Source organism: Dasypus novemcinctus, chromosome 11, assembly GCF_030445035.2.
Source record: "Dasypus novemcinctus isolate mDasNov1 chromosome 11, mDasNov1.1.hap2, whole genome shotgun sequence".
NCBI lineage: Eukaryota > Metazoa > Chordata > Mammalia > Cingulata > Dasypodidae > Dasypus > Dasypus novemcinctus.
Genome location: NC_080683.1, coordinates 18,425,289 through 18,452,686, shown reverse-complemented (window position 1 = coordinate 18,452,686; position 27,398 = coordinate 18,425,289). Strand labels below are relative to the sequence as shown.

General features: G+C 42.4%; 1 protein-coding gene across 4 annotated transcripts in view; it reads left to right on the top strand.

Annotated features, from left to right (window-relative positions):
• Nucleotides 1-21,158, top strand: part of RCAN2 (regulator of calcineurin 2) — a 296,136-nt gene extending 274,978 nt beyond the window's left edge. For all 4 annotated transcript variants that reach the window (XM_004454197.3, XM_058306825.2, XM_058306826.2 and 1 more), the window contains one exon: nucleotides 18,570-21,158. In XM_004454197.3, coding sequence (XP_004454254.2) covers nucleotides 18,570-18,730 — 161 coding nt within the window. In that variant the 3' untranslated portion in view covers nucleotides 18,731-21,158. The remainder of the gene's footprint in view (nucleotides 1-18,569) is intronic.
• The last annotated feature ends 6,240 nt before the right edge of the window (nucleotides 21,159-27,398 follow it).

Here is a 27,398-nt window from a genome sequence, read left to right as displayed (position 1 = left end):
AGGCATGGTGGAGCCAAAGGTAAATAATGGCCTTTAGGTCTATTCTATCTACTGGTAGTTCTCCCAGGGTAGAAGGGGGCTTTAAAAATATAATCATGATGCCCTGACTCTACCCCTAAGAGATTCTAATTTAATTAATCTAAGGTAAAATCCAAGCACCAGTATTTTTAAAAAAACTCCCCAGGTGATTCTAATGTGCAGGTGAGTTTGGGAATCACTGGTAGCTGAATACCAGAAATAATAAACTTACAATAAGTTCTTATCAGTATCTTAGTGTGCTTAGAAAAACATTGGAATCAGAATCCCCCCCCAGAAATCTGCAGTTTTAATAATCGCACGTGTTCATTCTTGCATACCGTGAACTTAAAGACCCCTGGCTGGTCGAGTGACCAGCTGTCCTGATTTGCCCAGGTCTGAGGGTTTCCTGGGACTCGAGGATGAGTTGGTCATCCTACTGTACTTAGATTAGGATGAGGCCGGTTTGATTATTAAGAACTCCCGGCAGGCTGAAAGCTAAATCATAGCACTCTGAAGTGCAACCTCCTTGGGAGTTTCTTTGTAATCAGGAACAAGTCACTCAGCTTCGCTAGGCTTTTAAAATGGTCGTGATTTCCCCCTCAGTGAGCCATTGTGAGAAGCAGTAGGTGTTGAACTCAGATGGGCCTGTGAAACAAGCAATACAATAATAAGGGTGATTCTTTGTGAAAGGTGATTTCCTTGAAAGTCTAGTTCATCTATGGGAATCCTGAGCTTCTGCACATGCCCCTTGGAGAGAGCCATGTTTGGGATAGGTGAGGGGACGCTTTCCAAAACGTTGTACAGCGTATCAAAGAAGTTGAGTCTGCTCAAGTCCAGCCTGTGAAGGCTGTTTCCCACAGGAAATCAGGAAACTTAGAGGCAGGTAGGCATACCCTAAAAAATACAACCAGGTGGCTTAAAACACAAGAGATTTCTTGTCTTACAGTTCTGGAGGCTGTAAGTCTGAAATCAGGTGCCAGCAGGGCAGGGCTCCCTGAAGCCTGCAGAGGAGACACCTTCCTTCCTAGTTCCTGGCAGTTACCGGCCATCCTTGGCGGTCCTTGCTTGCAGCAGCATAACTGCATCCTCTGCCTCTTTACTCACATGGCCTTCTTCCTTGCGTCTGTCTTTGTGGCCAAATTGCCTCTTTTTATAAGTATACCGGTCACCTTGGCTTAGGGACCACCCTAATCCAGTTTGGCATCATCTTAACTAATAATATCTTCAAAAACCCTATCCCTAAATAAGGCCACATTCTGAGGTACTTAGACTGGGATTTCAAAGTAGCTTTTAGGGGGACAAAATCCAACTCATAACATGCCCTTCAGAGCCAAGGGCCTTTGACCTGCCGGTTTGCCTCCTAGCACAGATCTTAGCAAGAACCCATGTGAACACGCATTCCAGAGTTGCCTTGAATGTGAGCAAATGGACCTCTATATTTTAGACTAGAGGACCTAGGGATATCCACTCAGACTGTACTTTCCAGGAGAGGAAACTGAGGCCCAGAGAAGAAAGAATGGCCAGGATTTGAATGTAGTCTCCTTCCTACTTCACTCTTTATAAAGGAGGCCCAGGCTTAGTCAGACCTTCTGACCATCACCTCCCAGCTGGCCTCGGGTCCACACAGCTTGCAGCCAATTATCCAGTAAATTCAAATCATTTCTTTATCTATAACGTGAAAGAAAATTAATTTGTGGCCAATGTTCACAAAGCTCGATGCAAAGTGAAGATAACAGCAAGTCCCAGACATCCACACTGGCTTTTGGAGCTGAATTTGGAAGTCACTGCCAGGGACAAGTGTGACCTCAGGGGGCAGAAGGGGTGGATGGAATGGTCATTGGGCCCAGCAGGGAGGAGAGCACAGGAGGAACTGGTTTTAAAGAAGCAGAGGAAAAACTGGGGCTCTTTTTAGAATTGTGAATAAATTGTCAATAGTGTTAAAAATATAAGCCTTTACCTTAATTGAGCGGCTAATGTAAGGGTCAACTTCATCGACGACCTTCACCATCTATTATAACAGTAAATGTACCATCTACCATTTAAGAAGTGCCCTGCAGTGAGATAAGCACAAGAGTTAGAAACTATTATTATTCCCATTTTATAAATCCAAGGAAACTGAGCTATAGGGAAGTGAATGAATTGCCCAAAATCATACAGCTGATCGGTGACAACGGTGAGTTCAAACTCTGGACCTTTTGACTCGTGGGAGTGAACTCTACCACTCAGCCAAGTGGCCTTCTGTTAAGAATGCTGACTGCCTTGGCATTTGCAAAACATTTTCCTAACCCTGAATTGATCATTCTCTCTAATTCCACTCTCTACCTCCAGAAATCCTAATCTAGTGGACATTAAGTGTGCAGAGGAACACCTGTGCATTGGGAGTGCAACAGCAAATGCTGGAGTCTCCTGCTCTTTAAGGAGCAGCTTAATCCATGAAACAGCTGCAATGTGGATGTTCTTTCTTTCCATCCTTCACCAGCATTTGGAATATGTTTTCCTTTATCTGATTACCCATGTGTCCCCTTCCTGTGTCCTGGAAGCTCCTCACCCCACACAGATGAATGATTTGTATACAACAATTGAGTTGGAAATATCACAGAGGTCCTATGGGAGCACTAGCTGGTTCACGGCTGTTCCAGCTGCAACAAGCAGGGAGCAGGGTCATACCCGTTCCAGCTGCAACAAGCAGGGAGCAGGGTCATACCCTGCATCCTCCCTCTCCACTCTGCGTCTTCCCTCCTTCTCATTCAGCTGCCGATGCAAGAAGTTGCTCGCTCAGACTCCTCTTGGCATTTTGCACAAATGCTCACTTCTTCTTATGGTGATTTTCTGTTGTTCAACTTGTTGTTTTCCATACTTTATGAGGACAGAATGCATGTTTTATGCATTGCGGTAGCCCCTGTACTTAATAGCACCTGGCCAGTGGTAGATAATAAATATTAGATGAATGAATGAATGAATGAATAAGGGTAGAGGTTAGAGCTGTTATCCTGCCTAGAGATAGTTTCTTCACAGGCAAATTATTGCTTACTTATAGCTTTAGCCAGACTGAATTGAACAGCACTAAATAAATGTTTTCTGTAAAGAGAGGACTTCTATTTAAAAAAAAAAAAAAGATCTGGTAAAATTCATTTTTAGTCCTTTGGCCAAATTGTTTCAGAGACAAATTGTAATTCATTCCATGCTACAGGATGACTAACTCACTTCCAGAAATACAGAAACAAATTAGAATGAGGGCAAAGAAAAGCACCTCAAGTGATCAAAGAAATGGATGTTTTGCTTAAGAGGAATGACTAACGTTGCTAAATTGGTAGAACTGCATGACTGAGAAGAAGAGGTAAAAATCAGAAGATGCTGGGAACAAGCAAGGCTCAGGAAAGAACGTCACAGAGCAGCGACCCAGGGTGAATGATCCTCCGACTGAGGAGCACTCCAGTACAGCGACTGGCTAGTGCACCCTGTAACAAGCCTAGCTGTCCATGGAAGGCAATAAAATGTGTCATTAGGATGCTTTCATGGAAAACAAATGGGATTGTGAGGGCACAGGCCACAGCTCAAACAATCAAGAGGTAAAACAGCATCTCCGTTCTTTAGGAAAAGGAGACAAAATGACTTCCTGATGACCCTCTTCCAGAGGAGGCCACCTCAGGCTCCCTAAAAATTCTAGAGGAATTCTAGAAACAAGCAAGGAGTGAACAATGCAATTGCAAAGGAACCATGATCAAACCCAAACCTGTATCCTTTGAAATACCCAACATGATGTTACAGCATCAGACAGGGATCCATGACACTTGAGAAACATCTCTCAGTTCTGTATATTGTAGTTAGAGCAAGTTTATATTCTGGAAATTGAGAGGCACAATTTCAAACATTCTTAATCATTGTCCCCATGGCTGTATGTCCTGTTTTTGGTCAGAGAATAAGTAAAAGAGATAAAGTAGAAATACATTTTCAGTAATGAAAGCAATGCCTAAAACTTATATATTGGGCTTACTATGTGTCAGGCGCTTATCTAAGCATGTTAGTGTATTACCTCATTTAATGCCCATAGCAGCTCTATGAGACAGGTACTGTAGTTGTCCCCATTTATCCAGCAAGGGAATGTGCAGTTAGGTAACTTGCCCACAGTTGCCCAGCTGGGAAGTGAAAATATGTCCTCTGACCCTGACAGGGAGCAGAGGTAGGAGAGAGGGATTGGTCAAGTGAGGCCCCTTGCCATGGTCCGGGGAGGGAAAAGTTTCTGAAACCAGAGAGATCTCTTGAAGAGTAAAATTAATTTCATCATGAACAATTCAAGATTGTTGTAAAAGATAATTTTAAAAAAATAGAAAACAACTTTTACATTTTGTCTCTCCACATTTGGTTTCTCTGCTTAAAGTCCCCTAAAACACATCCACTGCATTCATTTATTTATGGCACGTCTGATGATTTCTTCCAGTATCAACATGTGGATTGGATTTTGACTTTCTGTGCACTGTTTAAGGGGGCAGTTATTGTCTATTAAACAGAGACTTTCTACATTTTGTTAGCCTCCCCTGGTGATTTACAGAAGCCTACCATTTATCAATGACTTGGACTAAATAAGGTATGCTTAACCTCATGGAATGGATTGAATATTTTTACTTATTTTATAATGTCTATCATTTTGGACTCCAAGAGCAGTGCAGTGCTATGCTCTTTTCTGATGTAAAACAAAATAGGAAAAACAAAAGCACAACCCAGCAAGAGCTGATTCCTACTAGTCAGCAAAAATGCCTGCAGTGGAGCGGCACACCATACCAAATGGGTGCTTAAACCGAGATGGGACATGAAATACCTCGGCCAAATCAGAGGCGGGCCGCGAAGTAAATAGCTTCATTCTGCTCTCTAGGATGTCTCTGGAAGGTCATGTTCCTTGTCACCGAAAATGCCTGCAGGGAACGATATGAAAAGTCATTGTCTATTCCCTTTTTTTCCTCCTGCTATTTTTAGCTCTTGTTAAGGAGATCAATTTTAGTTAACTGCAGAGAAGGCTTTAAAATGGTACTCGAGTTTCAAGTTGTGAGCGTCTGCTATATTTAGATTTCTTTCCAAATTCTTCTCCATCAAAACGTGCCGTTGTAAAGCAGTTTTGCTGGTGCTGCTGCTTGGTTCCCCAAAATGGAAAATGTATTTCATTAATTAATGTAACTTAGGAAGAAGCATTTTCTATTTCAGACTTTGATTCAAAGGTAGAGAAAATTCTGCTTTTAAAATATGCCTGTGGTATGAGTACTATGTAACACCTCAGCTCTTGTCCAAAAATTGCATATTCTTATCACACATATGAATGACAAATAAACAGTCAGTATTCAGTATTCTAGTTAGTACAGTCTCTATGTGTCAAGCTGCCCACCCAAGGGATTCAGATTTGTGATCCTAGAACATATGTTCATAATTTGCTATTCCCTTTCTAAGAATTTTCCCTGGAAAAACATTTTAAGGACTTTTCTTCCACAATCATCTTCAATCACCATTGACTAGCAATATATATTCTTTCTTTTCTTATTGTAGAAACATGCTTATTGTAGAAAAGCAGAAAATAGAGATGAACAAAAAAAAGGAAGAGAGGAATTAACAAATCTTACCACCTCAAAATGGGTACTTAAAAAAAAATCATGGTATTTATCCTTCAGATTTTTTTCTTATGGGTTGTGTATATGTATCTGTGTGTTCCCATAGCTCCTCCCTTAGCTGCGTCTCTAATATTGGGAAAGGCAGAAGAGTATGGTCCATCCACCGAGAGTAAACCTCATGATGATATGACCGAGGGCACTCCCAACCCACTGTGTTTCTTTATCTCTGCCACTCACTTTTCACCCCACGTGGACAGGCCCCACATCACAAGGCGTCAGAGAGCCCTGTTCTATGATCTCCCTCCCTTTTTATCCCCCACCCTTCCACCTTCTGTGATTCCCTTCATCTTTTTCTCCCCTTCTTCTAGGGCCCAACTTCTTCCTCTCAACCAGAGTCAGGTCCTCAGTCAATCAGTTGTCCTATGAAATACTTGAGATCTTAAATGTTTGGAGAAGTAATAATGACAATCCATTATCTTAGACTCGCTAATCTCATCTTAGAAGTCAAGTAAATGTTCTCTTATTGAACTAGAACCCCTCTCACAACAAAACTACAGAGTATTATAACTCTCTTTCTCTTCCTCTTCCTCGTGTCCTTTCTCTCTCTCCCATCTCCAACTGACCAAGGACCCACTTCTGTTTCCTTTGAAGGAAAGACCCCCCGTCCGAGGATGGGGTCAACAATGCAGAAAAGCTAAGCATTAATATAGATAATATTTTCCTAAAACGACCTCATACTGTACCTGCCGTGTCAGGAAATTCAATTTGCAGCCCTCCTGTCACCTCTGTACTATCCCAGCCTTATGCCCAATGACAGGTGGCAATATGGTTATTGCCATAGCTGGATTGGAGTCGTGGCTCCAATTCTTGCTTGCAGTGACCTTGAGCTCATTACTTCACCTCTCTGTACCTCTTTTTGTTTTTGATGGTAATTATTTGATGACTTGAAGGTTGTCATGAAGATGGTTGTCATGAAGACGGAATAATCAATAGACATAAAGCCCTTAGCACAGTGCCTGACACATAGTAATGATCAAATAAATGGTAGATGCTATGATAATTCTCTCTGAGCAATATTGTTTAGCAGGATATCACTCTAAGAAGTGTTTCCTCCACTATTAAATGAACTAATGTATATAAGGCATCTGGAATAGTGCCTGCCACACGGTTAAGCACAATTTAGGTGTCCTTTGTAGTGGTTGTAGTTGTTGTTACCGTTTACATATAGTCGTTTTTCTCTGAGCTGCCAATGAAATGTTTGAATTTCATCTATACGTGGCTTTAAACATGGTCACCCAGGTTTTGAGAACATTCTTTGGTAAAAGCAGCTGCTGCACAAGGAAAAGGGACAGAGATACAATCTGGTGGATTGTTCTTGCACTAAAGTCTACCTGCATTTTCTCCTGGGTCTACCAAAATTACATATGACCTCATGGAAATAAAAAGGAACCAGAGAGGAAAAAAAAAAATGTAAGGAGCTTTCTTCCCTGGAACATTTCTTTTAATTCTGAATCCCCTTTCCACTTCTACCTGGAAAGTAAATTCTTTCTCCAGACCTAAATTGACCTTGTAAATAGGCACCGGTAAACAACCATGATCTTACAGGTCTCCATTAAGTGTCTTTACTTCAGAATATCTCCTCTTTTATTTTGTAGTTGCAAAAGAAGATCCAGTGTGAAGAGAGGTTTTCCTCTTGTTTTAAATGATAATTAAAATTCAGAATGTGAGTTTGAATCCTGACTCCACCTTTTATTAACTGTGTGATACAAAGTCAGTTTCTTAACCTCAATGTGCCTCAGTCTCAACAGTGTAATGGAGTTCTTAAGAGATATGGCTGAGATAATCCATATAAATTGATATGTCTGGCACCTGGACATGGTGAATGCTCAGTATATGTTATCTAATTATTATCACTTTGATTTTCAAACCATATCTTAGTCTCCTATTAAAATACAAGTGTCTGTGTTCAGCTGTTTCTCAGTGCAGGAGCTAGGATAGTTTGGAATTGGCAGTTCTACACATTGTAGTAGCTTTAGCATTCTTGGTCCTTACCAGCTACATGCCCGTGTTCACCTTCACCCCATTCCTTATATAATTAAAAAATCCACATTACATTTCCAGATGCAAGGGTGTTTTTCACTTACCTCAGTCCTTCTGTTGGGTAACATCCTTGCCTGGAGACAAACCAGCCTTCTATTTGCCAGAGTTGAAGAGAGGGTTAAAAGACAAGATGAGCTCAAATACTGGCCAATGCCTGGGGTGGAGGGAAGGAATTCAAGTCACCTCTTACCCCTTTTCCTGCTTCGGGCATGGCACTCTCCTTTCCACATCTCCTGGCTGCCTAAGAGCTGGATCAGTGCCAGGGCACCTCCAAAGGACTTGGCAGTTTTGTGGTCATTCTTCTCCTTTCCAAATTTGATTAAGTCCTAAGCTTAAACTTGAAAGGAAAGGAAATCCAAATGTGAAAACATTTTAAATCATTCTGGACTCTTCTCTCAATCCCTCTTAAATCTCAGCATCAGACCGTCATGTTCAGTGAAACTGACGCACACAGAGATTCTACCTGAATTATTCCATAAATCGGAACTGATACTTTACTCCCTAGTTTTTCTTGAAAACAACATTTGCAATATAGACATTTTGGGAGAGGTTGTTGTAGTGGCTTATGAACATGAAAAGCCACTACATTTTCCTGAAATTATTTAATATTGGAATTTAATATTTTATTCTTTTCAAGCAAATATAAAAGGATTCATAATCCAAATGAAAGTGTAGCATTCAGCACACAACCCAGCATGGTAGCGTGTTCAAGAGTCCCATTGGAAAAGTTCTTAGCACTTGCCTTAATAAGCGATCACCCATTTTTAAAATATTGTATAGACGAGCAACTGACATCCTCTTTCCCCCATTTTCTCTCTGAAGCCACTGAGTGTTAGATAAGAAGTAAAACAGATGAGATAAGAATGCCAGCTTTGTTTCTGATTAAAGCATAAAGTAAGGAAAGTGACTTAGTTGCGCAACAGTCAGGACTTCCTAAGCCTAGAGGCCAGAGTCATTTAGACTTACCCAGTCACAGAGCTGGGAAGCCTCGGGCTGCCCCTCACACGGCAGGGTCTTTTCTCCTGCGCTGTCCACAGGGCTGAGAGCAGAGCAGAACAGAGCTCTCTGAAGACAGAAGGCTCGAAGAGAAAGGTGGGGGGAGCTCACCTGAGCCTTTCCAGGTCTTTCTCCCAATTACCTGTCAGGTGTCACTCATAGTCCACTGAGAGGAATAAAAGAGGGGGAGGGGAGGCATCTGAAGTGATGTTCTAATGGAGTTCCCTCCACAAGGAAAGAACCGTTGGAACTGGTGAAGTATCCACTGTAATATAGTTGAGCAAGAGAACAAAAAAAAAAAAAAGGGAAATGCACCCAACAGGCAGCTAATTTCAACTCAATTGTAATAGTTTAACTTGCTTTTGAAGAGAATCTACATGACCCACAGTCTACTTATTGATTGCCACAAAGCAACGATCGTTTATTCTGCTCACAGATCTGTTATATGGGCAGGGCTCAGGGGGGTGGGGATGGGGATATACAGCTTATCTCTGCCCCATGCAGTGTTGCTGCAGCAGCTCAACTGGGGACTGGGAAATGGACTTGCAAGGTGGTTTACTCAAATAGCTGGGAAATTAGTACTGGCTATTGGCTGAGAGCTCAGGTAGGCCCTGGCCCAGACACCTGGGTTCCTCTCCACAGGGGCCTCTTCATGGGCTGCTTGGGCTTCTTTGAAATCTGTGTTCCAAGAATGAGCATCTCAAAAGAGCAAGGTGGAAGAGCATGGCATTTTATGAACTCATCTCAGAAAGCATACTGTCTACTTGTGCCATACTACATTAGTGAAGACAGGCAAAGGCCCATCCAGGTTCGAGGGGAAGGAACACAGAAAGAACACTTCTCGATGAAGGAATGGCAAGTTCTAGAAGAGTACATGGGATGGGAGAGATTGTGACCATCTATGGAAAACACAGTCTTCTACAACACTAACCCTCCTATTGAGAATTCAACTTTAATATGAGAGATAATAAAATTTAAAAAAGAGGGAAACAGCAGATCTTTTTCCAGAATCCAGAGCTGCCAATGAGAAGTACAAATGATCTCAGCTTATAATTTATAGTGCTTTTCATTTTCATAATTTATGAGTGCTTTCTTTTTGAGACGATCCAAAGTCAGAGATCATGCCTAGAGTAACTAGCCTTAGGGCCAAAACACAGAGGAAAGCTGTAGATGGAGTAAACATCACTAGCTAGAGAAAAAATACTGACCAAAAATATGGGTTGCCATGAAAATATGTTAAGAGTAAAAGTTAGGACTAGGCTTCCTTTCCAGAGCATCTCTTGTAGAACATGAGGACAGAGAGCAGAAAGAGAGGCAGGGCCAGAGAGGGGTTCCGAGCCCATGCTTTGAAGTCAGGCAGACCTGAGTTTGAATCCCATCTCTGCCATTTACGTTCTGTGTCATCTCAGTTTCCATCTGAGCTAGACATTATGAAACCCATGCTGCAGAGTGGTTATTAGAATTAAATACTTAACTTATGTGAAGTACGTAGAACCCTTGCTGGCATCTAGTATGTGCTCAGTTAATGGTTGTTGTTTGGTTTAAAAAGTGGCAAGTCTCTATGACATCTACTATGTTCAGTATGCTGACAGCATACTGAAAACAGGACAGAGCCCTGCCTTAAACAGTTTGCAGCATAGTGGGAGAGCTAAGACTTTAAGTTAAACTACAGGAGGAAAATTCATGTGTGGATTTGTACTGGAAATTATACACCTGTGCTGCAAATGGCCATGCTTGACACCCCTCATAAATCAAGAATGTATCTGTTGAGCACTTACATGTACCCTAATGCAGCAGCAATCACAAAAGGAGTTTGAGTCCTAACGTCAGTGACTTGGAATATAAAGCATCACCAGATGAAATAACTAATGAATAATACGAAGGGTAATATAATTAAGCATTATAAATAAGTGGTTCAGGAAAAGAAAATCAGAGGCATGGTTGGAAAAGCAACTTAAGATTTTCCTTCTCATGGGAATAGAGGTATGGAAATGGGTAAGTGGAGAGAAGATGAAAGGAGAGAAACTTATCAATGAAGAGACAGAACAGGTGGTTCTGTTGTGGTTGGAGGAGAAAAGCTCATTGGATTTTGAGAATGGGAATACATCACACCCAGCTATTCATCTGACCTGTGTAATACAGTCAGTATTGCTCACTTCTTGCTCATTACAGCAACTTACCTAATTAAAAGCTCTTTGAGATTATTCAGCTGCTTAATTCTTTTTTCTTTCAGTTTTTTTTAAATAATTAAAGAAGCTTTAGATAACACAAATACTACATCAAAAATATAGGGGATTTCCATATACCTCACTCCCTCTCTCTCCCACACAAGTATCTTTATTACAGTTGATGAACATATATTGAAGTGTTGCTACTAACTGTGGTCTATAGTTTACATTATGGTTCACATTTTGCACCACACAGTTTTATAGGTTTTGACAAAATGTATAATGGCCTGTATCCATCATTGCAAGGACACAGAGAACAATTCCAATGTCCCCAAATGCCCAATGTTTTTTTTTTAATTTTTTTATTTTTTTATTGACTTTGTAATAATATTACATTAAAAAAATATATATATATGAGGTCCCATTCAACCCCACCACCCCCACCCCACCTCTCCACCCCCACCCCCAGCAACACTCATTCCCATCATCATGACACATCCATTGCATTTGGTAAGTACATCTTTGGGCACCTCTGCACCTCATGGTCAATGGTCCACATCATGGCCCATACTCTCTCCCATTCCATCCAGTGGGCCCTGTGAGGATTTACAATGTCCGGTGATTGCCCCTGAAGCACCATCCAGGGCAGCTCCATGTCCCAAAGACGCCTCCACCTCTCATCTCTTCCTGCCTTTCCCCATACCCATCAGCCACCATGTCCACTTTTCCCAATCCAATGCCACCTTTTCTATGTGGACATTGGATTGGTTGTGTCCATTGCACCTCTATGTCAAGAGGAGGCTCAGATTCCACATGGATGCTGGATGCAATCCTCCCATTTTCAGTTGTAATCACTCTAGGCTCCATGGTGTGGTGGTTGTCCTTCTTCAACTCCATCTTAGCTGAGTGTGGTGAGTCCAATGAATCAGATTGTAGGTGTTGGAGTCTGTTGAGGCTCAGGACCTGGCTATCACATTGTCAGTCCAGAGATTCAAATCCCCTAAATATATCTTAAACCCCAACACTAACTGCACCTCCAGCACATTAGCATGAAAGTCTTATGAAGAGAGATCCCATCTGAGTCCAGATTCATCACACATAAACACCATTTCCAAAGAGGGGCCATCTGACCTGGTAGTTAACCCCATCGGCCATGACCATAACTCCCATGGGTCTCTTTAGCCCTCAAAGGAACCAATACCTGGGGGTTGTATCTGCTTTATCTGTCTCTCAGACTCTGCTCAGTTGTGCATAAGGGCAATCCTTCTGACAGCCTCCAGATTCTTTTTTAGAGACTCGTAGCCATATAAACTCATTTCTCCTTTCCATTTCCCCCTTACATTAGGTCAAAAAGCATTTTAAAGTCATGTTATTTTATGTAGACAGGGATATTCTGCTGATCCACATTGAACCTTCCGTATAAGGTCATTTTCCAGTTGCATCATCAGTTGGTAGTTGATAGTGGTCCCTCGGTGCCAGGGAGGCTCATCCCCGGGTGTCATGTCCCATGCTGGGGGGAATAAATGCCCAATGTTATAACTATTCTTCCCTCTCCCTCCCCTCAGAACCTCTGGTGACCACTACCTTTATATCAATGTTACAAGTTCTTCCTTGTTAGAATAATAATTAATCTGCTTTAGTTTATAGTTGCATTCTCTCTTATGTTTGTTCATTCCTCAAGTTTGAGGATTTGGGGATGATGATGCCCACTCTGCTTTCAATTTGGGGGGTGGGCTTAGATCCCATTGGGCAGCTGGGTGGATCTGTCTTGCTTGAAGTTGTCGATACTCTCTGTTTTGGGGAATGGGTGTTGTCCATCATCATCCTTTTGTTAGTTGTCCTGGGTGAATCCAGTGAATTCGTGGGTAGGTGTTGGCTGAAACTCTGTTGAGATTCAGGGCCCCCCAGTGAATGAACAGACTGAAGATTTAAGTCTCTGAGATGCATATTTAATGGGTTTGGCGCTAATTATAGGTTCAAATAAAAGGGGCATAAGAACCATGTGTAGGAAAATTATAAATGGGTCTAACTCTAGTACATTGGGGGGATAGGTTATCATGTATTCCAAGGTAAGTTTACACTGACAGGGTGCTGAATTCCTGGGATTGTCTGCCCTGCCTATAGTGTCCAGGTGTCTCTAGAGCCCTCAGGAACCCCCAGCTCGAGGTACTGTTTACCGTGGCAGTCAGTGAGATCCTCCTAAATTGTGCATAAGCATAACCTCTGGAATGACCTCCTAACACATTTTGAAATCTCTTAGCCATAAAAACTCATTTGTATTTAATATTTCCCCGTTTTGGTCAAGGTCTTTTTCCAAATGCATTGCTAGTTGGCTTGGTAATAATCTCTTGGTGCCAGGGAGGCTCATCATTGGGAGTCATGTCCCATGCCAGGGGGAATGTAGTGAGTTTATATGCTAAGCTTGGCCCAGAGAGAGGCCATATTAGAGCAACAAGGAAACTTTCAGGAGGCAGCTGTTAGGCAATATATAATACTAGGCTAAGTTTCAATTTCATACGAACAAGGTTCATAAGTGTAAGCTGCTTAATTCTTTCTATTGTGTGGTGTGACCAAATTAGTTGATCATATTAGAAGCTGGAAATTCTTTTTTGAGCCTCAGGGACAAAAATAACTCCCTAAAGATCAGTTTAAGTAGTCATAGCATGTACCTCAGGAGGTTTTTCTAAAGTATTTAACCTATTTCTTTATTTCATAGCATATCAGGGAGATGGTTACTATACCCATTTTATTGATGAAGAAAATGGAGGTTCAGAGTTGTGGGACTTTCTCAGAGTTATGTCACTAGTGTGTGATAAGGAGAAGTCTCCAAAAATTGTTTCAGGAAGATTATTCTGGCAAGGAAGAAGAGTTATTTGATGGGGAAACCAGCTAAGTGTACTCTGGGTCGGAGATGGTGAGTCATGGAAAAAGTCACGATAAGCAGTGTGTGGGGAGGGAAAATGCCAAAAGATGTGTCAAAGCCCTGTTCTATAATGCCTGGTAACTGACTGACGTCCGTGGGTGACAGAGAAGATTACGGAAGACCAACTCTAAGGATTTGCACCTAGAAGTTGGGGAGAGTGATGAAACCTCAGAGAGAAATGAGAAAGCTGGGAAGAAAACATAGGTTGACAGGGAAACCAAATCATTCTATTTTAGATATGTGAGTTTGGGAAAGAGCAGGACACATAAAGAGTGTCGGTAAGTCAGATGCTGGTGCGTGAGCAGGCCTGGGTGCTGAGCTCTTCACAAGGGTAGAAGCTGGGAGTTTATCATGTTCAGGAGAAGCAATATTCCAAGAAAAATAGCAATAGATGCTGAGGAATAAGGCAAACCCTGGCCTTGTGCCTGTGATACTTTGATGTATTTTGAAATCCTCAGGTGCAAGAATTCTATCTTGTATTCCTTGAGAGAACACATAGAAGGACTTGTCCATGGAATCACTGACATATTTATAGGAGAATTTTCCCTTACCCTCAGTCACAGAAGTTTTTTTTAATTAGGAATATCAACAAAAAGACTAAATTCTGCTTACTACACAGAAATATAGTTTTGGATCATCCCCCACCCTTAACGCAGTTGAGTTATGCTGACTTTGACCAAATGTTGCATGATCACACCAGTTTTCAAGGAAAATTTAAAAGGGGGCTAGCTCATGGCCCATGAGCAAATGGTGGTATGGTGGCAAATTTCCTCTGGCTCTTGGACGGACAGCTCTCAACATGCTTCTCCGCACTTGTGCCGGAACACCACAGGCACCTGCACTCCTACCACGAGACGTGCAGGAATTGAGATGTTGTCAGCAACCTATCTCCACCCACTCAGGAAAAGAGGAGGTAGAGCTTTGTCATCTATTCTGAACAGTGACCAAGTCTAAATCGGTTCTAGAGGCCTGAATGAGGATTTAACTTTCGACCAGGTGCTAAAGGATTTTTCATTTTGTTTCCTAGAGGTAGGTGGGAAACCCTGACCAATGTACTTTTTGACAACTTTTAATACTGACCTCCTTTCTGGCTTGCAGGGTAAAGGACAGTCCAGGCTAGGGGAGTGAGTAGTGTCACAGGGGAACCGCGCCTTGTCCCTTGAAAGGCTCGTTGGATTTGCCCAGTCTCACTGCTCTGTAGCAGGGCCTGCCCCCACCCAGTGCCTACAAGACCTGATGGGCTTCTCATCCCCAGCCAGGACTAGTTGTGCCTTTGCAGAGTGACGGCATTGACATCAGCCCGAGTGGTGGAGGAATTAGCTGAAGCCCGAAAGGAAAAGAGGCCACAAAAAGGAAAATTTAGTCCGACAAGACCAAAGCTATTTATTTTGTGGGCTCTCAGCCTCTGTCAAGCTTTGCTGAATTTGGATAGCAAAAGTTTCCAAAAATAGAACAGTGAAATGTCAGCATTAATGGGATCACAGCAATAAAATACCTCTACTACAACGAAATGTGACTTTAACTTCACATGAAATTTACTTTGGATCCTGCAGACAGAGGATACCCATGTGTTCACCCCTTCCCTTCCTGATTGGTCCCCCAGAACACCTATTTTGAGAAGAAAAACAACTACTTTTGAGGTGGTAAACCCATTGCAATAAGAGAGGTCTTTAAGGGACTATTTATCCATGCCAGGGCAAACCAAAGACTTCATCAAAAGGTCAGCTTTTTGCCAGCTGGTGAGGAAAGGAGTAGGGGAGGCTGGCTGGTCTGTCCTATGGCGTGAATCCCACCATCACCCCCGCCTCAACCTTACGTCCCCTCAAGCCTATGTCCCACCTTTGCCATGCTCATCTGGTACTGCAGATTCCTTCCTATCGTCCCTCCATCTGAAAATAAGAGACTGCCCATGGCTTAGCCCTCTACTCACAAACAGCAGAGAAATGAATGGGGCTGCAGCTGCTCTTGGTGTTTCTCAAAAGGCATTTATTCTTCAAATATAAGAACTTAAAAAAATCCTAGATACAAAAAGAAACACCCAACCTCTTTAATTACTCACAGATCATTTCTTTTCCTATGCCTTACTTAAAGGTATCTTTTGTTCGGTATCAAAGAATCCTGAAGGAAAGACAAAAGATTTAGAAACCTGAATAGAATCAACTCCAACGTTGTTTGCACTGGGATTGTGAGCGACTTGCTTGCTTGTAAACAAAAGCAAGGAAGCCAAAGTTTAACGCTGATGGCTGGGAGTGGCCCCAGGTTTGATCCAGATTCCTTGATACATCCTCAACTTCCCTCCCTCCATTATCCTCTCTGCACAGTTACTGGTTTTCATTGAAAATTTATGACACAGAGTGGAGGAAGGGAAGGGGCACATTATGTGTGTTCCGTTGTCCTCACGGGGGCCACGTGATAGCGACCCTGAGACACCAAGTTACATCGGTGGGTGTTTGGTAAAAAACACTGGCTTCACTAAATCAGAATTTACAGGGTTGTATCCCTACTGGTAAGCTGTGTTTTTCACAAGCACCCCAGTAAATTGTCAGATGTTTCGAGAACCACTACTCAGAGTCCACCAACCAGGTCTGTCCACCTCTTGCCCAGAGCCTTTCACACAACTCTCAGAAAAGGTCAGCTTCATTTAGATTCCTCTCTTTGGCAATATTTGGAGTGGTTCTTTTCCCTTGGGGCTTTTATTTAGAAAATGACAAAATACATCAGGAGAAACTGAACCCACTCAATTAAGTGAATGTTAGGCAGCACCAATCTGCACTACACGTTACCCAAGTAGAGTAATTTCAGGCCGGATAAGGCGTGGTTAGGCGAGGCCAGCCATCAGGTGGCTTGCAAAGGTGAGAAAGCAAACCTTAGCATGAGTGACGTAGGCAAGGGTCTCCTTCCTGGCTCTGGTCCATTTCCCCTGTTTCTGTCACTGTCCTTTACTGCATCCAAACTGGTCCTCGTCAACTCTCTTATATCAGGGATTTAATACTCATTGACACAGTTCTCCAGGCTACCTACAATTTCACCAAATCCAGAGTTGAAGGTTTTCAGTAGTCACATTTCTATGGCTCTGGCACATTCCATTTCTCTTAGCCTATCTGCATGGCAATGCTGGAGGTGTAATGCTCCTCCAGTTTTTTTAAATGTTCGCCGTCACTCAGGAATACCTTTACTCTTCACAACAAGATGTTACAGAGGTTCGGATAAAGACTTCTGTGAACCTTAACGGGAGAGAACAATTAGCCGCATATGGCTGACATATGTTTAAGTCTTCCAGCACTGATACTTATTGCATTATCAGTGTTCTTCATTACCTGATGTTATCACCTAGAAATTTTAAACTGGACTTTGCAGGATTTTACTGTTTTCACCAGTGAGGCTTACGAAGATATGTACAGCAGCACATAATAAGTGCCCTATGAATGGAATTGGCAATACTTTTGCACAGAGAAGACATTTTCTATTAACCACAGAATAATAGCCAAAATTGCTAAACTGGGTAGTATCAGTCTTGATCCTGAAAGGAGGGCAGGATTTAGGTAACTCTCAAGGAGAGGAGAGTCTTCCAAATAAAGGTAGCTGGTTTGATAGGTGTAAAAACCTATCTGTCATGTTTAGAGGTCAACAGATAAACCAGTCTGACTGAAGCAAACAGGGAACCAATAGAAGTAATATTGGCAAAGATCAGTGAGAGATCATAGAGTCTTCTGTGTTCGTCTAAGAAATCTGGAGTTGACCTGGTGAGACCAGGGGAGCTACTAAACAGGAGGTTGTCTGGAAGACATTGTTTTTTATTTTTCTGTTAATTCATGAAGGGTGGCGAGTATAGGATTAGATGCTGGGAAAAGTTTAAGATGAGTATGTCAACGGTCAGGCTGAAAAGTTACAAGCACGCAGATTGTTTTTTACACCCAGGTAGATTATCAGCTCCTCTGTGAAGCCTTTTGGAGTCAGTCACATCCTCCAATTTGGTACCCTAGTCCTTGACATAAATTGCCACCTAGCCCTCACCATGTTATGTTGTGATGCTCTCTCTTTCCCATATGCCTCCACCGGACTCTGCTCTCATGAACACACATATTTTTTATCATGCGTTGTAGCCCTAGGAAGGGCCAGACCATGAAAAATGCTTAATAAATACCCACTCAAGTAAAACAGACAACAGGAAGTTAGTCAGCTAATAGAATTTGACTATAAAATGAGCCAGTCTAGAATGATAGACTTTTGGGACCGGAAGGGTCCTGGATGGTCATCTAACCCAGTTACCCAGTAACTGCTGCAAATCCTGGACAAGCGTTCACCCCACTTTATTCCATCCTGGGGAAGCCCTTCCTATAAGAAATGTACAGCTGGAGGGGAACTTACAGGCTAGCTTATCCAAAAGATGAAGAAGTGAAGTGGTTGTCTCAAGGTTACTGAACTGGGAAATAGCAGAGAAACTAATAAGTAACTGCCAGACCCATTCAATCCTTGCCACAATCCTATGGAATATAGATTTGACCATTTTGCAGTGGACAATTGAAAAATGCTGAGGCTAAGAGAGGTTAAGTGTTTTGTTCATGGTTGGACATTCGGTAAGTGGTAGAGCTGGGACACAATGACAGATGGATGTCATCCCACTTTCCCATACCCTGTCCATCCCTGGAGAAGCTCCCAGGTTTCCTGAGAACTGTAAAATGTTTTCTCTACTTCTTCATGCAAACTTTGCCAAAAAACCTGCTTTGAAATCCCTCCCCCTTTTCACCCGCCATTGTTCCTGCTTTTCAGGAGAGAAGTATGAGCTCCACGCAGGGACTGAGTCCACTCCGAGTGTCGTTGTGCATGTGTGTGACAGTGACATAGAGGAAGAAGAGGATCCAAAGACTTCTCCAAAGCCAAAAATCATCCAGACCCGGCGCCCCGGCCTGCCACCCTCCGTGTCCAACTGAACTCACCGCTCCGCCCGGACGATAATATCTGTCTCTTTATCATGCTTTTTTTTTTTTTTTCCCTTCCTGTTGTTTGTTTGTGGGGGGAAAAATTAATTGCCTTTAAATTCCTGAGTGTTTGGTTGATTGAGATTCTTTCCTTGTAATCAAGCCTCTCGGACAAAAGGGCTAGGAAAAGGTGATATGCTTCCTGATCATATCATATCCCATCATGTGTAATCCATTATTTAGTAGGTTCTAGAAAAAAAAAAGGTAGCGTTTCCTTATTAAACAATCAGCACAGCCTATATCTTCATTCTCTCGTGCCGATCCAAGCCAGACATATCAGTAACAAATAGCACCCGTGTTGTTTGTGAGCTGTCTCAGTCCCAGTCCTGAGGTGTGTGCATTGTTTTTTCCTGGCCACTTAAATAGGACCATATGTAAACTTGACTTTGGCTGCATGAGATACCCCTATCTGGTCTCACTCAGTCCTCTGCATCCCAACATTCCCAGGACATGCATGATCACCAGCATTTATTTTCATGATTTGAGAATACACTAAACTCACAGATTTTCAGCATCCAGCCATGTCCTATCTAGATTAGGAAAATTGTCAGCATCATTCAGCTCAACAAGTCTGGGTATATTCACTCTTTTGAGTCAATACTTCATAGCTCTTTTAAAACTCCTGGAGGCAAAACTGAGCTTGGCCCCAAAGATATCCCTCAGTAGATTTTAAACACCACTTCCCTATTAGAACTTTCCCAGCTTCATTGGGGAGGCTTGTCCAGGGTGATAGAGACCGATTTTGGACAAACCTATTTATTACAAAAGTTTCATGGTATCTGAATGATTGTTTTTTCTCTTTGTATATTTGTACAAATGTTTCAGCTGTGCTTTTAAAATCTGGGTGTTTTTTATTTAGTGATTGTTCAGCCATCAGCTGCTTAAGAACATACTATGTGCATTGCTTATGAATGCATTCATATACTAATACAGATAATCTGATAATATTACACTCTATTATGGATAATGCTGAATTTTGAAAGGGCACAAAACATCCCATGCCCCTATATAAATGGCTAGTCAACATCTTTCTATGAAGAACCATTTGTTTTTGAATAAAGCAACAATGCAAGTGTCAGTTATAGACAATTTAGATGAAGCTAAATCTCCAGAATGTAGCAGCATCTGAGCATTTTAAAATGGGAAAGAATGACAGATATATGTATGCCGATCCTACTCATGCAAATGCCCACATGCTCAAAAAGTTGTTTTCATACATATGTAATGATTTTTCTATTCCTCTAGCCCAAAGTGCATTACAGAAGATATACCTATATAACCATTACCTTCTGCTGTATGTGTCAGGTCTTATTTACTCCTATACATTAATGAATTACTTTAGATATAAATGCAAACTACGACAGAGTGGGGAAATACTTACATTACCCAAGCCTCAGAAAAACACACAAGAACAATAGCACAGCCAACAGATTGAAGGATTGTTGTAGTTTTTGACTAGGGTGTATGTTAGTTTCATCAGAAACTTAAAACATACACTAATCACTCAGAAATTAAAGTCCGTTCTACTGTGAATATAGCAATATAGTACTGGACACAGTACAGGTGAAACTGAGGAGAGCATTGCTTGTAAAATCCTGAGTTTCAATAAGAAAGATGAAGACTCCTTTAAAAATAAAACTCTGAGGAGTATGTAATAAGCAAATGCTTTGACTTCCCTTTGCTGTGGAGGTTTTTTCTGTTTTTCATTGACAATTCGAAGACTAAAGACTTAATAGTGGGGAGAGGATGCCCTCTAATGGACAAAATGTGGCCCTCCGCTGTTCAGATGAATAACTATAGCAGTCAGCCATTTTGCTTTGAATCTCATCTACAGGTCATTTGACTTTTTAAGCTACCCAGAATTTTCAGAATGTAAGTTCTTAAGAAATCTGGATGAGTGGAAATGTTTGGATATTATTTTTTAATTTTTTTAAAACAGACACATCAGACATTTCCAATCAAATTTAGTAAAAGTTGAAATGACCATTCTGTGCCGTCATAAAATGTAGTCAGTGGAGTGTATGATCTATGTGGTTAGTCTTAGTGGAATTTATTGTGATGTGTCAGTGTTAATTCCGTCTCAGATCAAGTAATTCTTTCATTGAGTTGAGTCTGGGGAGGGGATAAAGGGAAATTTTCCCTGGAAAGTGGTAAAAAGTGGGAAGGACTCCTTGAAATGTTTCAGTGGCACCTCCTAGCACTGTGAAAGTCAGAATTGCCTCAGCATTTCCATGACGCACATTATGCAAACCTCTTTAGCACTATTTTAAGTTTGAAAAGTTTAAAAATGGAGGGGAAGGGGGAGATTTCCACCAACTGAATCATTTGTGCACGTGTATAGCTCAAAGAGCTTAGACTTCAAATATACCTGGTGAATGACTCTTTGTCTATGTGGTGTCGTTTCTGCGTTGCCTAACTGAATTGAATTTTTCAGGGGTAATTGTCGGGGAGTACAATTCAACCTAAAACATTTCCCATTAAGAAGTTACCAACACTAAAAAAATTAAAAGTTACCCATGTATGCGGTTAACCTAGCTTGGCTCTTCCCAAAATGAGCATTAGGATAAGCTGGCCGCTTCCTTATGAAGAAGGAAGGTTTGAGCAAGGCCTGGAGGGATGGGTTGGATCTAGACGAGGAGAACTGGGGGAGCTTCCTGTTTTATGACCACGCTGCAAACATCTTGGTCTTGAAAGCCATTTCAACTGTACTGAGTCCCTCTTTTAATATCTCCCCACTCTATTCTTTGGTTAAAAACACAAGAGACCTGCAATAATTCATTAAGCCAAACACAGAAAGCACTATCATAAAATGAAAGAGTGTTCAATTAGATTTCATTGAAATTAAGAACTTTTGCTTATCCAATGACACTATTAGGAGCATGAAAGTGCAAGCCTGAGACTAGCAGAAGATATTTTCAATACTATAGTTGCTAAATAACTCATATCCAAAACGTAAAAAGAACTCATATAAATCCATGAGAAAAAAATGGACTATACTTTTTTTAAAAAGGCACAAAATACCAGAGCAGGCAATTCATACATACAGGCAATCCACACATATATACCCTTACACCAAGATATCCAAATGGCCGATAAGTATGAAAAAACCACTTAACATCATTTCTCATCAGAAAGCAAATTAAAAACTCAAAGAAATATACTACGTATTCATTATAATGGCTAAAATTAAGTATAAGGAAATATTAAGTGTTGGTAAGGAGATGGAGCAAGTGGGCCTCTCTTACACTCCTGGTGGGAGTCTAAAATGGTACAGCCAGGGAAGCAGACTTGGCCCAGTGGTTAGGGCGTCCGTCTACCACATGGGAGGTCGACGGTTCAAACCCTGGGCCTCCTTGACCCGTGTGGAGCTGGCCCATGCGCAGTGCTGATGCGCGCAAGGAGTGCCCTGCCACGCAGGGGTGGCCCCGCGTAGGAGAGCCCCACGTGCAAGGAGTGAGCCCTGTAAGGAGAGCCGCCCAGCACGAAAGAAAGCGCAGCCTGCCCAGGAATGGTGCTGCAAACACCGAGAACTGACACAGCAAGATGATGCGACAAAAAGAAACACAGATTCCCGTGCTGCTGACAACAACAGAAGCGGGCAAAAACAAGAACATGCAGCAAATGGACACAGAGAATAGACAACTGGGAGGGGGGTGGGGGGGAAGGAGAGAGAAATAAATAAAATAAATCTTTAAAAATAAATAAATAAATAAATAGAATGATACAGCCACTTTGAAGCATGGAACATACACCTATCTGGGACCACTTACAGTCCTGGACATATGCTCAGCAGAAATGAGTGTGCCCATTTGCCCAAATACTTGCACACTAATATCTCCAGCAGCATTGCTCATATAGTCAATAACTGGATACAACTCAAATGTTCTTCAATTGTAGAATGGATAAATAAACTGTACTATATTCCCTCAAAGGAATACTCTAAAGCCATAAAAAAAATTATTGCTACATATTACACCATAGATGGATCTCAAAATCTGACTTTTTTCTCCAAAGTTATAAAAAAAAACCAACCAACAAATTATTGATACATATTACAACAGGGATGGATCTCGAAATCTGACTTTTGAGCAAGAAAAAAAAGCTGGATGTGAAAGAATACAAGCTGTATGTCCCCACTTATAAGCTAAGAAACAGTCAAAACTGACCTATATCGACAGAAATTATGAGAGTGGCTACCTTTTGGAGAGTATTGACTGAGAGGGAACTTGAGGGACCATCTACATCTTGATCTGGGTGGTGGCTCCATGGATGTGTTACATATGTAAAATTCTTTTCAAATTTGTGCTATATATTGCATGTCGGTTATACCTCATTTGAAACAAAACCAGAATGAGAGGAATGAGGAAGGAGCCATTAGTTGAGCTGGAGAAGAGGGTTAGAGAGATCCTCATTCTAAAAACACACTTCACCCACCTTACATTGTGAGATAGTTCCATTAATAGAAAGACTTTCATTTAAAATCTGCAAATAAACATTTTTTAAATAGAAAGCATGGTACAGGGTTTAAGGGCTGGATGCAGCACTGGTCATTCAATTAACAAATAGTTACTGAGGCTCTATTATGTGCCTAACACTGGCTTTTCAGAGGTGAACAAGGTAGATATCCTCCCTGCCCTTTCCTAGGGTGGGAAAGAGACAATAAACAAATAAATAATCAAATAATTACAAATTCTGATGAGTACAGTGAAGAAAACGGAGAACACACTGTGAGGTTAGAGAATAGAAGTGGAGGATCGTGGTCAGTGAAGGCCTCTCTGAAATGAAGGGCCCCACCAGGAAACGATGGGAGAGAAGAGTTCCCAGCAGCCCAGGGGATGTCCATGGAGAGGCTACGGTGTCTTGGAGGAACTGAAGGGACCTGGTCAGCATGGCTGAAGTACAGGGAACCAAGGGGCGTGTGGCACCAAATGAGGTTGAAAAAGTAGGCAGGGCCCAGGTGCTGTGGAGACCCACAGGCCAGAGGCAAGGGGATTGGAATTCATTTTCAAGTGCAATGAGAAGGGTTCACAGCAGGGGAATTACAGGACACAATTCATCTCATGAAATGTGCTGCTACAATAGGGGCTTCCTAAGGCAAAGCCATAGCCCAAATGTGCAGATACTCTAGTGTGGGGGACGTGACTCCTACTGGCCACTTTAGACTCAAAGATTGATTTCTGTGGTGTGGTATAAATTTCTGCAGTCTCATCTACCAAACGAATCTGCAGCAACCAACCTCAATAGGCAGTGTCTTGTCAAGGTTCTAGAGAAGTTTATTTTTCCCCTTCTTCCCAAGTCATTTAGAAGGCCTTGGTGCCGGAAAGGGGGAACAGAGCAGGTGATAAAGGATGATAAGTCAGTGATTCAGGAAAACATTCATTTTGCTCCTGGTACAGAGTGTCCCTGCCAGAAGCCGCCACGCAGAGCGTCATTGAACACTTGGCAGACTTTCCCATTAAATTTATGCAATCTGAGAAAGGGAAAATTTCAAGCAAAAAGTTTTCTGTCAAATGCATTCATCTATTCCTTTCAAAGATGGTCTAAAGAAATGTTATTGGAGTTGGTTCAGGAGCTTTTCCTGTCTCGGAAGGGGAGCAGTATCCAAGGTCAATCGTGACTGTGTGTGTGTGTGTGTGTGTGTGTGTGTGTGCGCGCATGCATGCATTTAGTCTAATTTGGAAGTAGGAAAACAGGGATGGGCCTGACTGAAGGATTTTGCATGCAGTGACTCCTTGGCTCTTTCACATTATTTTCCATTCTCACCCGATAATTGAGTTTGAAAACTTTTAGGGCTGGGCAAAATTGTGGCGCCTCCTTGAAGAGTAGCAATCATTAGTAAAATCTTTATTGTTCCCAAAAGGGCCCTTGGATTTGCCTGTGGGGTCATGTTATTCTCAAAGTAGTTTATATTTGTCTCTTCCAGCACTGCGAGGCAAACCCCCGGCTAGCCCACCTGACGTGCTGTAGTGGTTGCTGGGGTGTGGCTCTCAGATCTCCCTTCAGGGCCAAGGCACTCCTGCCCCCAGATGCTGGCAGTGCGGGCGGCTCAGGGCTCTCAGCTGAGTGACCAGGCACTGTCCTCAGCTGCAGACACTCTCTTGTCAACCCAGGTCCCGCCCCTCAGCCGGGCAGCCTGCATCCAGTGACTAGTCAAGGTAAGTACAGGAAGCCCCTGGCCCGGGGCCAAGCTGAAGGGCCACTCCAGTTCCAGAGACACCAGTGCAATTGGCTGAGGCCCCTGTTGTGACTGTCTCTTCATTCAACTCTTCCTTCTGCCCAAACCCCTCCAGAAAGTCCCTCCCAGAGTCTGTGCCCTGAGAAACGATCTAACGCTTCTGTCCTCCATAGCCTTCTCTCCATCACTTTGAGCTCTCTGGATTTTTACAACTCTTTTCCATCAGTTCCCATTGCCTTTCTATTTCTAATATGGAGCAGTTATGCTAGCAGTTAGTCGCTTTTCCAAAAGCAACCCAGCAGAGTGTCATTCTATGCTTTCTTTGCTTTGTAAGGTTGAGTTCAGGTGGGGGGGGAGGTGGCTGATGTGTTGATAACTTGACACAAAGTCCTTTAGTGGAGAAAGAGGATTCCTCCCAATACCCCTATAGCATGAGAAGGACCATGAAAACTTGTTCAGCTGTTGTCAAGGGGCCCTCATGAAAAACACAAAAGGGTCTGTGGAAGGGAAGGCAGGACCCAAATCCTGGCCTCTTGTGCTGCTGTGAGGCCTGTCAACCTGTCAACCTAGTCTGCTAAGAAAGGGTAGGGATGTTATCTCGTGTAGGGGTTTAGACAAGTTACTAAAGTCTTTACAACTCAGTTTCCTCCCCTGTAAAATGGGTATAAAAATCCATCTTACCGCTTTGTCATGAAGACTAAATGAGATAACACTATTAACAGTGGCAATCATTATTGGATTAATGATTAAATTCACAAATTTTGCTTCCAGATAACCTGGCTTCAAATTCCAGCTCTGCCACTTACTAAATTTCTGGCACGGACAATTTTCTTAATCTCTCAAGTCTCAATTTGCACATCTACGGAATGGGTTGTGAAGGGTACCTATCTCATGGGGTTAAGCAGGACTAAATGAGAAAGTGCAGGGAAGGAGATCTGGCTCAAAGGATAGAGCATCCGCCTACCACATGGGAGGTCCAAAGTTCAAACCCAGGGCCTCCTGACCCATGTGGTGAGCTGGCCCACGTACAGTGCTGATGCACGCAAGGAGTGTCGTGCCACACAGGGGTGTCCCCCACATAGGGGAGCCCCCCGTGCAAGGAGTGCATCCCATAAGGATCCTCCCAGTGCAAAAAAAGCGCAGCCTGCCCAGGAGTGGTGCTGCATACATGGAGAGCTGGTGGAGCAAGATGACATAACAAAAAGAGACACAGATTCCTGTGCCGCTGACAAGAATACAAGTGGACACAGGAAAACACACAATGAATGGACACAGAGAGTAGACACCTGGGGGGTGGGGAAGGGGAGAGAAATAAATAAAAAATAAATCTTTAAAAAAAAAAAAAAAGGAAAACACATCAGGAGCCGGGCACACAGGAAAACTCAGCAAGTGCCCTTTAGGCACCAGGCCTGGTGGTCTCATGTAACCTTCGTGACGGCGCTTTCATAAATCGTCATCATTTATCAGTGCTTCTCTGTGGCAGGTAATCTTCTAAGTTCCTTACATTCTCAGTTAATTCTCTCAGGGACCTTATGATGAAAGGACTCCTGTCTCCATTTTACATGTGAGGCAACTAAAGCTCACAAGAGTTAAGTCCTTGTCACTCAATGTGTGTTGCATGCCCTGCTAGGCATATCTGCGTCCCCTGGTTGCCTGTCAGAGTGCAGAATCTCAGGCCCTGCCCCTGACCTACTGCATCAGAGCCTGCATTTTAACAAGACCCCTCCCCACCCATCCCAATGACTCCTAGGTTTGAGAAGCATTAGGGTCAAGGGCCAAATCACACCTCTAGCAGACCTATGATTACAGAGAACCCACACTTAACTGCTTCGATGTACATGCTGCTTGTCAAAGAAAGTGCTCAAAATATATTATTTCCCTCCCCCTAGTAATTAGTTTGACAAAGCTGCCCTCTCAGCACCATCCACAGTCCCTCCTTAACCACTTTCCTGGCCATTCCTTTTTGACTAAAATTGCCATGTATTGCTGCCTCACTCTGGGCTCAGACCAAGCTCAACCAATGGCCCTTTCAATGATCACCAGTAAAATAGCTTCTAGATGAGCTACACAGTGATTTCCAGAAAGTCAGTTAACCTCCAAGCACACCAGGGTTCTGAGAACCAGCCAGTCCTGGCACTACTGGGAATAGTAGGATGGTTTCACACAGGCATGCCAGGACATGCTGGACAAAACCCAAAATGAAAACAACTCCACTTGCTAAGATGAGTGAACCACCAAGAAAACCACTGTCTTTATTCATATAATAAACCCAGTTTTTTCTTTCACATATGTCAAGCTAGGAAAATGGGAAAACATATCAGGATATTGTTCCCACATCAGAGAACTTGCTCATAGGAAAACATAACAATCCCAAAATGCAGAATTTAATTGAACCCTTGATTAAAGTCGTTTGGGCAGGAGCAATAGAAGCCCACTTCCAGAAGA